Source organism: Heterocephalus glaber, unplaced genomic scaffold (genome assembly GCF_053883595.1).
Source record: "Heterocephalus glaber isolate CG9 unplaced genomic scaffold, H.glaber_assembly_v1.0 deba00001538, whole genome shotgun sequence".
NCBI classification, from domain to species: domain Eukaryota; kingdom Metazoa; phylum Chordata; class Mammalia; order Rodentia; family Bathyergidae; genus Heterocephalus; species Heterocephalus glaber.
The window spans coordinates 25,782,406-25,795,362 of NW_028258333.1; the positions used below are offsets into that span (position 1 = coordinate 25,782,406).

Consider the following 12,957-nt stretch of genomic DNA (forward strand, 5'->3'; position numbering starts at 1 on the left):
ACCAAAAGAAAACAGGCAAAAGTGTTCCTATGTGATAAAACAATATCAACAACAAAAAACAATCGAGGATACATATGTGAGGTGAGGAAGCAGGGAAAAGACAGATAAAAAAAAGCTAGATGTAACATGAGTAATATTGTAGCTTTAGGTTAGTTGGTGAATTCATGTGTGATCAATAGATTAAAATGAGTTTCATGCATATAGACCTATGAAAGCATCACAAGCAAGACATTAGAATTTATCTAGTTCTGTATATCTAAGGTCCAAAACAAATTCCCATGTGATATTTGTAGCATACCTGTGCTCATAGAGTTACATTCATGTCACTCATAGGACATGAATTTCAAAGTAAAGTATCTTGACTCATCACTTCCTATTCTGTTTTCTTCCTGTTACTTTGGGAGAGGCAATACATGCTATTATATTTTCCCTACAGATATTTGAGAAGGAAAAAAGAAGCTAAAATTCCAGTAGCACATTGCCAGAATCAGGTAGTCACACAGGCATCAGTGAATGTCAATTCTTTTTTTTTTTTTTTGGTACCAGGGATCGAACTCAGGACCTTGAGCTTTTGAGGTAGGCAGCAGAACCACTGAGCTAAATCCCTGGCCCAATTCTTTTTTTAAAAAATCATGATCTTAAAAGAATATATTTTCATTTGCTGATCTATCTCTCAGCTCATTTCCTGATAATACTGTATCTTTTTTGCATGAAACATTTTAATTATTAACAATGTATCTCACACTCAGTATAATTTTGAACAATTTCTTCCTAGTTCACAATATCTATTATTCTTTTTGGTCCTTATTTACACTTTCAGTTTCTCATACCAGAGAAACAATGCGATATTTACACATGTGTGTTTGATTTATTTCACTTAAGAGTATGGTTTCAAAGTGCATCCATTTACCTAGAAATGTCTCAAGTTTATCGTTCTTTATGGCTGAATAGTACTCCATTATATATTTATATATACAAAAAGCAGGGGAATACGTGGGTCAAATGGGATCTCTAATCCTAGTTTTTTGAGGAATCTCCACACTGATTTCCACAGTGGTTGCACCAGTCTACACTCCCACCAACAGTGGAGAAGGGTTCCTTTATCCCCACAACCCGGCCAACATTCCTTATTGGTTGATTTCTTGATAGCAGCCATTCTTTCCGGAGTGAGGGGGAATCTCAAGTGTTGTTAACACAGATTTAACATACTCTCAATCAAAATACCATTAGCATATCTCACAGAACTAGAGAACTCATTCCTAAAATTCATTTGGAATCAGGATAGACCTAGAATAGCAAAAAACAATCTGGGCAACAAAGGCAAGGCAGGGGCATCACAATCACTGACTTAAAATTATACAACAGAGCTTCTGCGATAAAAACAGGATGGTAGTGGCAAAAAAACCAGACCTGGACATCAGTGGAACAGATTAGAAGATGCAGAAAGAACCCCAAACATACTCATCCACTCTTTAACAAAGGGGCCAAACATGTTCATTGGAAGAAAGATAATAAATGGGGCTGGAAAAACTGGCTTTCTACATGCTGAAGACTAAAGCTAGACCCATGTGTCTCACCATGTACTAAACTAAAATCAAAATGGATCAAAGATCTAAATATTAAAACAGAAACACTAAATCTGCTAGAAGAGAGAATAGGTAGAACACTTGAGGACAGAGGAGTAGGCAAAGACTTCATGAACAAAACCCAGACTGCACGGGAAATATTACAAAGAATCAACAACTAGGACCTCGTCTTATTAAAAAGCTTTTGCATAGCAAAAGAAACCAACAAAGTGAAAACACAATGCAGAGAGTGGGAAAAAAATTATAGCCAGTGCAGGGCTGTGGAGAGAAAGGAACCCTTCTCCGCTGTTGGTGGGAGGGCAGACTGGTGCAACCACTGTGGAAATCAGTATGGAGATACCTCAAGGAACATGGACTGGAAGTGCCATTTGACCCAGCTATTCCCCTGCTGGGGATCTTCCCTGAAGAATTAAAGGAATCATACCACAGCAATGTATGTGCACCCATGTTTATAGCGTCACAGTTTGTAACAGCGAAAGTTTGGAAACAGCCCAAATGCCCATCAACTGGAAACTGGATAAAGATGTGGTTTTTTAATAAAATGGAGTACTACTCAGTCATAAAGAATGAGACCCTAGAGTCATTTATAGCTAAATGGATGCATATTGAGGCCATACTCCTAAGTGAAATAAATAGGACACACATGGGTAAATACCAAACAGTTTCTCTAATGTGAGAAACTGAAAGTGTAAATAAGGATTAAAATGATTAAAATGAACAATTGATAATTTCAAATAGGAAAAGGTCCAAAGGTGTACAGGTGGTGGGAAGGGAAGGGGAAAGGGAAGAAGGGAAAGGAAAAATTATGAGAAAAGAAAAAAAAATGGTAACAAAATCTATGTAAATAAGGAAGAATGGAGGGGGTGAAGGGCACACAGGTAATGGGGAAAAAATAAGAACCAAGATACATCATGTACAGGTACAAGTACCCAATGATAAATGTAAATGTATTATATACCTAAAATGTACCAATAAAAGAATTTGAATTAAAAAAATTATAGCCAGTGCTTCTTCAAAGGACTAATACCTAGAACATATAAAGAATTGAAAAAAAAATCAGTCCACCCAAATTTAAAGACCAATCCAAAGATGGACATCTGTGATGAATACACACTTGTCAGATGAAGTAGAAACAGCAAATAAATACATGAAAAAATGTTCAACATCACTGAATGTCAATTCTTACCCCAGTTTTCTCATCAATTATTTTTATCCCAGAAAGGGAAATGTTGACCCAGATCTTCTGTTTGTGTTGTCCCTGAGAACGACCAGCTGCTGCCATGCCCTGGTGAGATTGGGAAAGCAAGAAAAATCTAATTAAATATCTTACAATGTTTCTAGTACTAAAAATTTTAAAGATAGCTCTGTTTTCAGCTTGGTTTGCCATCTATGAGAAGATCAGATACCTTTTATCAGGGATAACAGAAAACATTGAGCAAGACATTCCATAGTTAGCAGTACAGACTAGAACACGTCACCTAATTCTCATGGCCTCAGAATAGTCATCAGTAGAGATAAGGGGGTGGATTAGAAGAACTCTAAAGATGTTCCTGCTAAACCTTGTATTGTTTAATGAGAATTACTTATTAATGAGGTTCACATAATAATACTGAAGTTAAAAAAATTCAAAACATGAAAAGGCTAACAATAAAGAAAACCAGAGTCCAAGTGGAGTCCTGAATTTTACCTGAACATTTTTTGACTAAAAACAGTGTTTTCCAGGTGACCTATAAAATGAATGACAACGTATATAATTGCACAGAACTTTTACAGTTATTGAATGAGGGGAACTGTATGGATAGGCTTGGTTCATCCAACTGTTGAGTCTGCCAAAATGAGAAGTCATCTAGAGTCCTGTTAGCCTCCATTAGATTAGGTCTCTAGAATAGTACCTGAAATATGCACACTCATGGCTTCTCAGAAAACAAGACACGAAAAAAAAAAAAAAGAAAAGAAAACAAGACACGACTGAATCAATTGAAATTAGAACAGTTTTTCAAATATCTGAGATATAGGTTATAAAAGAGCTTCCAAGGCTGGGGATTTAGCTCAGTGGCACCATGTCTGCCTGGAAAGTGCAAGGTCCTGAGTTCAATCCCTGGTACTGGAAAAAAAAGAGCTTCCCTCTTTTGGACCTAGGCTTAAGATACAGATAAAGTATTCTTTTACCTTGAGTTTCATCATAGAATCTTGGCTCATTTTATCCCCTCTTGCATCTGGCACATCATCAATACCAATTAGCTTGCCCTTGTATTTTACACCATCACCTTTGAACCTGGCCAAAAGATACTCATCTGTCTTTTCAGAGCCTGAGAAGAGAGAAATATACAGGGTAAAGTTTATATTTAGATACCAGTCCTAGGAAAAGCTAAACGTGCTCCAAATCTTCAAAAATTCAGTAGTATAAATCTTGATCATACTGCAAGTGACCATACATGGAATGTTCTACCCTGTTTTATTCTTACTGCTTTTGAGCAAAATCATGCTCTGTAATATTGAATATGGAGTGGTCACGGAGATACAAAATTGACTATGGCAAATTCACGGGAATATGTGAAGTGGGATTTGGGGATAGGCTTCATCAAAGCTTTCTTAAGGTATGTAAACAAGAGGACATGTATTTTTTAATGAAAGAAAAAATTAGCAAGCACACAATTTACTAACATTTTGAGCTACTGGTTATGCAGAAGGCAATTGTGAGTGAATTTTTGTGACTTCCTTCGGGCCTGTGCAGCTCTGTTCCCAGAGCTCGAGAGTCTTAATGAGAAGCAAGCACAGTGTAGCATGTTCCTTCACTCTGAGTCAGTAAGGTCTCTGCCACTTCCTACTGGTACCGCACATCAAAAGAAAAGGGTCTCATGAAAAAGATCTTTATTTTTAAAAAATGGTGATTTTAATTAAAAAAGAAGTAAATAGATTATGGGAAGATAACCATATGTAATCAATGGTATTATTACTAGCTGAACTAGATGCTATGCAAGTTTCCCAGCGGAACCTAAGTTGGTGTCATCACAGATTCAGAGATAAATCTTATTACATGTGGGGTTAACCAATCTTTTCTGTCAAAGTTAAGTCCAACTTTCTGGTTTAGGAGAGCTTGCGGCTAAGCTAATGTCATGGCCAGGCAGGAGTCAGCTCGTACTTTACCCGAAACATCATATTTCTCCAGAAGTAACAGCTTCTACTTCCCTGTAGTGATCCCAAGAGGATTTTGTTCCATACCTTTCTTCTTTTCCTTCTTCGATGGTGCTTTTGGTGCAGCCGGTTGGTCCGGCTGACCATTGGTTGCACTTGTTTCTACTTCGTTGGACATGGCAAGAAGGCAAGCAGCAAGTCCCAGCACCAACAGACACTTAGTGACACCAGGTGATCCCTGACGGCTGAACCTCAAAGGCACATAACCTATGGCACACACCTGTGGGCACAGAACAAAGCAAACCCAGACCTTAGCCACAAAGGTCTACAACTAGTGATTCTCTTCCATGGTTCTGTGGCCTCGTGTTGTTCCTTCTCTAAGAGACTGGGTGCAGGGGAGTGAGTAGGACTGTTTCCTTTGTAGTTTCTAAAACAGAAAATATGCTTACTAGATTTTTCTTTAAGCATTCCATATCTGTTAACTTTAATGATCATCGAGCTCCAGAGCTTGTATTAGAATTTGGCATAAATATCTAGTATTAAAGATAGGGATCAAAAAATTCTTGGTTTCATAGCAAAGCAGAAATATACTGAACTCTTGTTTTGTTTTTTTGAGACAGGGTTTTCCTATGTAGTTCAGGCTGGTCTTGAACTCACTATGTAGCCCAGACTGGCCTTGAACTTGAGGTGATCTTCCTGCCTCAGCCTTCCACATGCTAGGATTACAGGTGTGTGCCATATGGCTAAATATGTTGAATTGTGAACCTGTTAAGATTGCAACTGGCATCTGAAAGTGGACATTATAAATTCCATTTCTTTGCAAAATTGCTTAACTATAAGGGCAGTAACAAGAGCAGGGCTATAGCCTGATGATGTAGCCTGGTGAGCACTTGGCTCCCTGGGTTTGGTTCCATCCTCAGCACTACACAAAAAAACAACAACTAACATTATGAATTTTACCTTATTCATATTGAAAATATTTTTTAAAACACTAGGATTCTACTTATGATCTCCAGTGCTATCTGAAGCTTTAAAAGATGTCCATTTTTGACACGGACACATAAACGTACCAAAGAAAGAATGAACTTACAAGGACCAATTGTGCGATTCATTGACTAGAAATACTTCTATGCTATTATTGTGCACTACCATCCTCCAAATACTTATGTTATATCCTCTCATAAAGCTCCCCCTTGTAGCACAACAGGTAAAAGAGGAAAGTACAGCATGAGAAGTGGACTTTCTAGGATGCAGACCGAAGGGAAAACAAAGCCAGGCTGTTTTGTCAGTCCCGTAAGACCATCCCTAGGCCAGAACACTCCCCGCCGTGCAAAACATTAAGCATTTAATTGGAGGTCCAGAGCTATAGCTTAGGAATATATGGTGTTTGTTAGATATCTAAAGATAAAAAGTTAGGTCTCAAGTTTTTATTCAGACAATTTAAAATGTATTTAGGTTGCTTCATAAATGTCAGTGTGTTTTCTGGAAGGTCAGTACTTAATTTCTGCCCCTTAGAGTTTTTAAACAGTCTTAACATTTAAATACATACATACATATAGGAATGGATATTGTCTATATGTAATTGATACTATTTGAATTGATTCATTTAGACAGTCTGTATTAATTTTGCTCAAACACACCTCATTGATAGATAGCCGGGTGGTGCACACCGGTAGTTCTTCCTATTTGCAAGGCTGAGGCAGGTGGATCACTTAGGCCAAGCAATTTGAGACCAGCCTGGGCAACAGAGCAAGATTCTGTGTCAAACATAAACAGCTGAGTGTGATGATGCATGCCTGCAATCCCAGTATTCTGGGAGGCTAAGGAAGAAGACAAGCTTGAGCCTAGCCTGGGCAAGTTAGTGACTTAACGAGCCCCTCTCTCAAAAATACAAAAAACAAAATAAAATGGGAGGGAGGGGCGGGGGTGGAAGATGTAGCTCAGTGCATAGGACCTGGGTTCAATCTCTAGTGTGTGTGTGTGTGTGTGTGTGTGTGTGTGTGTGTGTGAGAGAGAGAGAGAGAGAGAGAGAGAGAGAGAGAGAATTTGAGGTGCAGAGACTCACAAAAGAGAAGGTGATATGAAGACAAAGGAAGAGGCTGCCAATGCATCTACATACCAAGGAAAGCCAAATACTGCCAACACCCCAGAAGCCAGGAGAGAAGCATACATCAGGCTGTCCCTGAGAGGTTCCAGAAGGAAGCAACCCTGTGATGTCCTGATCTTGGCCTTCTTGCCTTCAGGACAGTGAGAGAATGAATTTCTCTTGTTCTTAGCCACCTCATTTGTGACAAGATTTTACAGCAGCTCTAGGAAATTAGTATTTCACCTTCAGTTTGCATGCCTGATTGGTTTTAGTGCTCCCTAAATTTTTTTTCTTGGCAACATGGTAAATAAATCTCCAGTCCTAACTGTACTCTTCTAATTTCGGGCCAATAATTGTTCCCTTAATTTCAGAGACTTTTTTTTCAAATCTAACAGGTGTTTGCCCATGTTAATAATAGAAGGAGATGGCATTAAACTTTGATCAAAGGAGACAGGTTGACATTCATTCTCCGACACCCTCCCTTTCTCCCTGGAGAAACTTTAAATTGCTCAGATCTCATCCGAGAATAAAGAAAACACTTTAGTGAGACCCACTAGCCCTCTGATTATCATCTCACGACCATTTCAGGATTAAATATCTCAAACTGACAGTCTTGTACCTCTGCCTTCTCCTGGCCCCTTCCTGTCAAAGCACTGTGTATCTCAACCCTCTTCTCAGTGCCTTTCAGCCCCTCAGGTCTCCTGACCAAGCCCAGTCATTCTGCTTTTTGTTCTCTGGGAGAATCTACTGCACTCATCAGAAAACTACCTTTTTGTGAGCATTTCTTCCCCTACCTCGTGCTCCTGTGACAAGATCCAGGTCATGGTTTGTGTTGGCTGAATCAGGATATCACAGATTTTTTTTTTTTTTTAATGAGGAAGCTTCTCTAAATATTAGGATGAAGTTGAAAATCTTGCTGCTTAATCCTGTGGTAGCCCCCTTTGAGTAGGGGGAAAAGATTTAGACTTTTTCATTTTGTATATAAGGCTCTGGCATATTTTGCTCCTCCTCGTCTTCATCCTCATTTCGTTTCACTCCCTGTGTTCCAACCCCAAGTTCCTTACTTCTTTTAGGATGCTTCTGACATTCTCAGACTTGCTGAGCTTCCTGCTGTCTTGCATGCTATTTCCCCAGTTACCTATTTGTCCCTGAAGATGGTAAGACCTCTCTCTGAAGCCCTCCCCTCTCCTGTGAGTGGACACAGCCACTGCATGGTTTTCACACAAGTCTCCCCTACCCTTGTCTGCCTACTTCTTGCGCATAATCTTCTTGAAGGCCAGAGGCTCATTTCTCCTTGTCTGGCACATAGAAGCCATTTTTGTGGATGGTAATGAGGACTGTTGGAATGATGCATATTTTCTTACTTGTTTGGTGTTATGTGTGAAAATTCGAATGTATTAGCTATTGTTTCAATGACTCTCCACCTTCCCTTTTAACATAAGTCTTTTGGAAGTAAAAGAATAATTTGGTCTTTAGAAAAAGATTATTCAGATGGGACTGGGACTATGTTCTAGGAGTGGCCAATGTAGCCCAAAGATATAAACTGTTTCCCAGCCATGGTTAGAATGTCTGCCAGGACTCTGCAGCTTCCCAGTTTGGAGACATTCTCTGAATGAAGGACAGTGTCACTGTGTCAGGTGGAAACACCTGCTTGGTGTGGGGAGCAGTCCACTTGTGTAGAAGGGGTGTGTGTGAGAGGACAGTGATTGGTTAAAGCTGTGATCTGTGCTATTTATTAAGTTGTCTCAGCTTCAGAACTACCTTCACATACACCTGGCTCTGTGCTGCTAGACCTGAGAGCCTGCTAACATTTCTGCTTTACTAGCTGGCTACAAGTGAGCTTCACCAGTAAGCAATGCTAAGGAAAGACTTCAAGCCAGAGAAGGAAATCACACATTTCTGTTTACATCACACAGCCTCCTCATGGCTTTTGTCTTTACACTCGCAACAAAAGTCTCTTTCTATAATAACTGCTGGATCCAGTTTTCAGCATTTCCTAGGCTTGCGGAAGTAGCCTCAACACATGGCCCTTACAGATCACGCCATCAATTCTCTTCCTCCCCCAGCCCCCAGGCCTAGGTCTTCAGAGTGAAGAGATTCCCAGACCAGCCAAGCAGCATCCCTTCTCAGATCTGACAGCAGCCCCATGAGATCCCCCTCTCCCAACTTTATAAGCTTTGATGATTTCAGTGTCTTCCTTTGTCTCCGCAGCCCTGAAGGTGGCAGTTATCTTCTGTAGTTCGCTTATCCAGTGATAATTTGATCCTCTTTCACTACTCTCTCAGTTAACAGGTAACAACTTTATGCCTAGTTAATGCTTAACATCAAGATATTTTAAAATAATGGGTGTGGAGTGATTGTTCCCTAACTGATACAATGGTAATCCCTTTTGATCTTATAATCTAAAGCACTGTATCCATCCTTGTATGTGTTTAGAAATTGTATTGTTTTGGTTTTCATGAATACATTCACATACTTTGATATATCCGTTTTTAACTTCCTAGCCCAAGAGTAAGAGCTAGAAAAATGTACAGAATGTGTCTATTCTCTTTATGGGAGGTGCCTGGATTATTTGTGCGGTTATAGCTTCAAGTCTGTCAATGTTTAGGTCCATGTTACACTGACCTCATTCAACAAAGCACATGTTGACAGCAGAGGCAAGATGGCTCTGAACCAGGTGGAATCACTGACTAAAAAATAACCAGGGCATAAGAAGTTTTTGCCATCATGGTCAACCGGGATTTTACTTTCTTACAACATATTACTTCTAACAAGAGAAGACTTAACTCATCAAATTTGGCAATTTTTATTCTAAGGTGATAATATTTTAAAGGGATTTGAGAAGCACCACAAGCACTTTAGTAGACTTGGGGAGGGAATGGTGGCTTGTGCATTTGGTCATAAAAGTAATACAGGACATAACAAGGATATAACATTAGGTATCAAACCTAGTGTTGGCAGACTGGGCCACTTAGTTGGGTGCTACTTTGCTACAAGTTTTTACAGCAATAACTCCTCTCTCCAATCACTAAGTACAACTGTCAAAGCATTGGAAGTTAGGTATTTTGTTTCTTTAAACTATATTCTTCATTATTTGTAACTGAACAAGTTACAAGGGACAAGATAGAGAAAAAGGAGACAAAAAGTTTCTTTAATGTAAATGTACTGAAAAAAATGGATGTGTATGTTTCGTTGCAATAACAAGGGTAAACCAGAGGCTATATAGTTGAAAACATACCTATATTCTCTGAAATGACTAGTAGGTAGACTTCCCATAGGCCCTACAAGATGCCAATATAAACTCCCTTCCAAAACAAACATTCAAGCCTTGCTGAAAAAGTTCAAGAGAAGTGTACATCCAGTTTTGCACATACCTGAAGGATAAATATTCACCATTTTTAAAGGGGCCCAAGTTACCATCTGACATGATTTAGATGGAAGAAGGCTTGCTTATAGATTCATATCCCTCTGTAGAAAATAATCAACTTAATTCAACACTCAAATGCACAGTCCTCCCAACAATGTCACAGAATTATCATCTGTGCCCACAAAACCTCTAAAAGGTTTTATAATGAATTGATTCTGGAAAGAGAAGAGGCCTGGAAAAGGGATCTGATGGCCAAAAGATGTCTGAAGAATTTCCTTTAATTACCTTCTCAAACTGAGGAATTGCTGAAGAAAGCATCTAGATTACATTACATTACCCAGTTTGTTTTAAAACTCTATATGATAAGAATGTTCTTACAAAGCAGAAACAGTGAATGTGGGACAAAGAGGAAGTAGATAGTCTTTCTTTTCCTGGTTGAGTCACAGTCCTTCTGATCCAGAAGCGCAGAATTAGTCACCACACACAAGGGGGCCAACATGGGATGGCAAATCAAACCTCACAAATACACACAGGGTCACACAGTCCCCTGTCTAAACATCGTGGGCTTGTTATTCTTGTTCTCCAAGACAGGCTGTTTTCCTTCACTAGAAGATTAAAAAGGAAAATAGCACCACATATCCGGAAAAAAGGAGAACCTAAAGTTATTCTGCATTTTTGACTTTAAGGCTTCATATAAAACAGGTATGAATGCAACTTTGCTAAATCAATAATAATTAGCTTCCATTTGAATGAAGATATCTGACTTAGATTTTGGACTTAAAACAAACTTTCTTGAAAAAATGTGAGGATTTTTCCCATCTGTGGCCCTGGGGTCAGATGACTGGGAGAGCTCTGGGAGGTTGCAACATCTTTCCTGGTTTTCGAAAAGACTCTGGGAGGTGTACACCAGAAGGCTGCATGAGTCATCTTTGAATGACTATGCTCTTTGTACTAAGAAAACTCAGCTAGAGTTTGTTTAGTTCTTAGAGTAATTCTTGTAAAATATTTAGAATTTTGCACGTCAGAAAAGCCAGCATGGTGGACAATAGTCAGTGTAGGCTCTACAGGGCCAAATTTGGCTGACAGGTTTTTTTTGCCTGCTTGAGCTTTTTGCCAATGAGTCTGCATTGGTGGCAGCAATAGTACTACTTAATGATTCCAGGGTGCTGAAGCAATACGTGACATAAGGTTTCCCCTGTTCTCCCTGTCTCCTAAGCTTATCTTCCTACTCTAATTAGACAGGAATTTGCTTGGTCAGTCTGAAAATGCTGGTAAAAGGAACAACAAGTTAAGAACCTAACTGTAACCTAATATATTTTATAGTATATAATTGTATGATATATAATCATATAAAACAATCATTAATAATTAATTAGATTAATATTAAATAATTAATAATATTTCTATTATATTATATATTTTTAAAGTGAAGAGGAATGGGAAAAACATCTAATACAACAGGCTCTCCATATGCACAGGTTCCACATCTGTGGGTTCAAAAAACTGGAGATCAAGAATATTCAGAAAAATACAGCTTCTGTATTGCACATATACACATTTTCTCATATCATTATTCCCTAACCAATAAAGTTAGAACAGCTATTCCAAGTATATATGCACAGATTATATATCGCACAGATTACATTCCATAAGATATTCGAGCATCTAAGGATATTAGTTGCCAATGAAGGCCTACAGATACAGAGGGATGACTGTATACGTTTATACTGAAGCCCTATAAAAAAATTGTGTCTCCATTTTATGAATAACAAACTTAAATTACTAACACAAGATCCATCCCTAATAAGCTTCTGAGCTCAAAACTGGGTATAACTTATGCCTCCTTTTGTTTTTTCTTCTGTCTTTTTCTTTCCGCCAGTCACACTGATTTGAACCTGTATTTTCAAGAATTTGTAATCTCATTGACTTTAACATCCCAGTAAAATTTTTAAGAAAGAACCACAAAAAATAGACACTGGGAAGGGAAATGAAGAGGGTTGATAACAAAGCAACAGGGGGATGGATATGTGCACTGACCCCCCAAAGGTAAAACTAGGAGGGAGGCCAGCACAAGGGGGCCTGATGTGGGGGAAATGATCAAAGTACACTAAGTACATGTGGCAATTGACCAAAATGAAACATTTTTTATTGCTATAACCAATAAGAGAGAGAGAGAGACGGAGAGAAGAACAAAGCAACATAAACGTCTTTGCTTAGAATGCGCAGTACTTTGTTCAGGACAGAGAATGTGCTTGTTTGTCCTTGGAACTTTATGTCTGCCTCAGCTGAAGTGCTGAATAGGACGTGTGAAACATTAACCTTTAAGACAGATCTCAGGTCCAAGAGGGTGGCAAACAGCCTTCACCACCGTCTTCAAAGCAGCCTGTGGAGAATGAGACACACAGAGATGCTGTCCCAAAGTCAGGCTGGTTTTGGTTGTTGCTCCAAAGACTCCCTCCCTTAACCGCTTTAATTGCTGTGCTTTCAGGAAGGTGTTCTATTCTGTAAACATCAAATTGGGCAGACAGTAAGATTCTGGCACCCTCTTTAACTAGAAAATGAGACTATGTTAATGTATACTGAAAAGGAGTCCTCAGAATATGTTACTGTAAATGCTGACACTGCTTTGGGGGCCTCAGCAGCAGAATATGGCTGTGTCCATGAGGTGAACACAAGCTACAGTGACTGGGTATCATTGCTTTCACCCTTGGAATGGCTGCTGCCAAGACTTAGGCAATATCTAAAAGTCTTAACAAGAAGCTAGTCCTTGTTTTTGGAACCAA

General features: G+C 39.0%; 1 protein-coding gene across 13 annotated transcripts in view; it reads right to left on the reverse strand.

The window, feature by feature from the left end:
• Dab2 (DAB adaptor protein 2) overlaps nucleotides 1–12,957 on the reverse strand; it is a 54,592-nt gene that overhangs the window by 18,451 nt on the left and 23,184 nt on the right. For all 13 annotated transcript variants that reach the window (XM_021261471.2, XM_087189333.1, XM_087189332.1 and 10 more), the window contains 3 exons: nucleotides 4,809–5,001; nucleotides 3,756–3,895; nucleotides 2,773–2,871 (listed from right to left, as the gene is read on the reverse strand). In XM_021261471.2, the coding sequence (XP_021117130.1) occupies nucleotides 2,773–2,871; nucleotides 3,756–3,895; nucleotides 4,809–4,899 (330 nt within the window). In that variant the 5' untranslated portion in view covers nucleotides 4,900–5,001. The remainder of the gene's footprint in view (nucleotides 1–2,772; nucleotides 2,872–3,755; nucleotides 3,896–4,808; nucleotides 5,002–12,957) is intronic.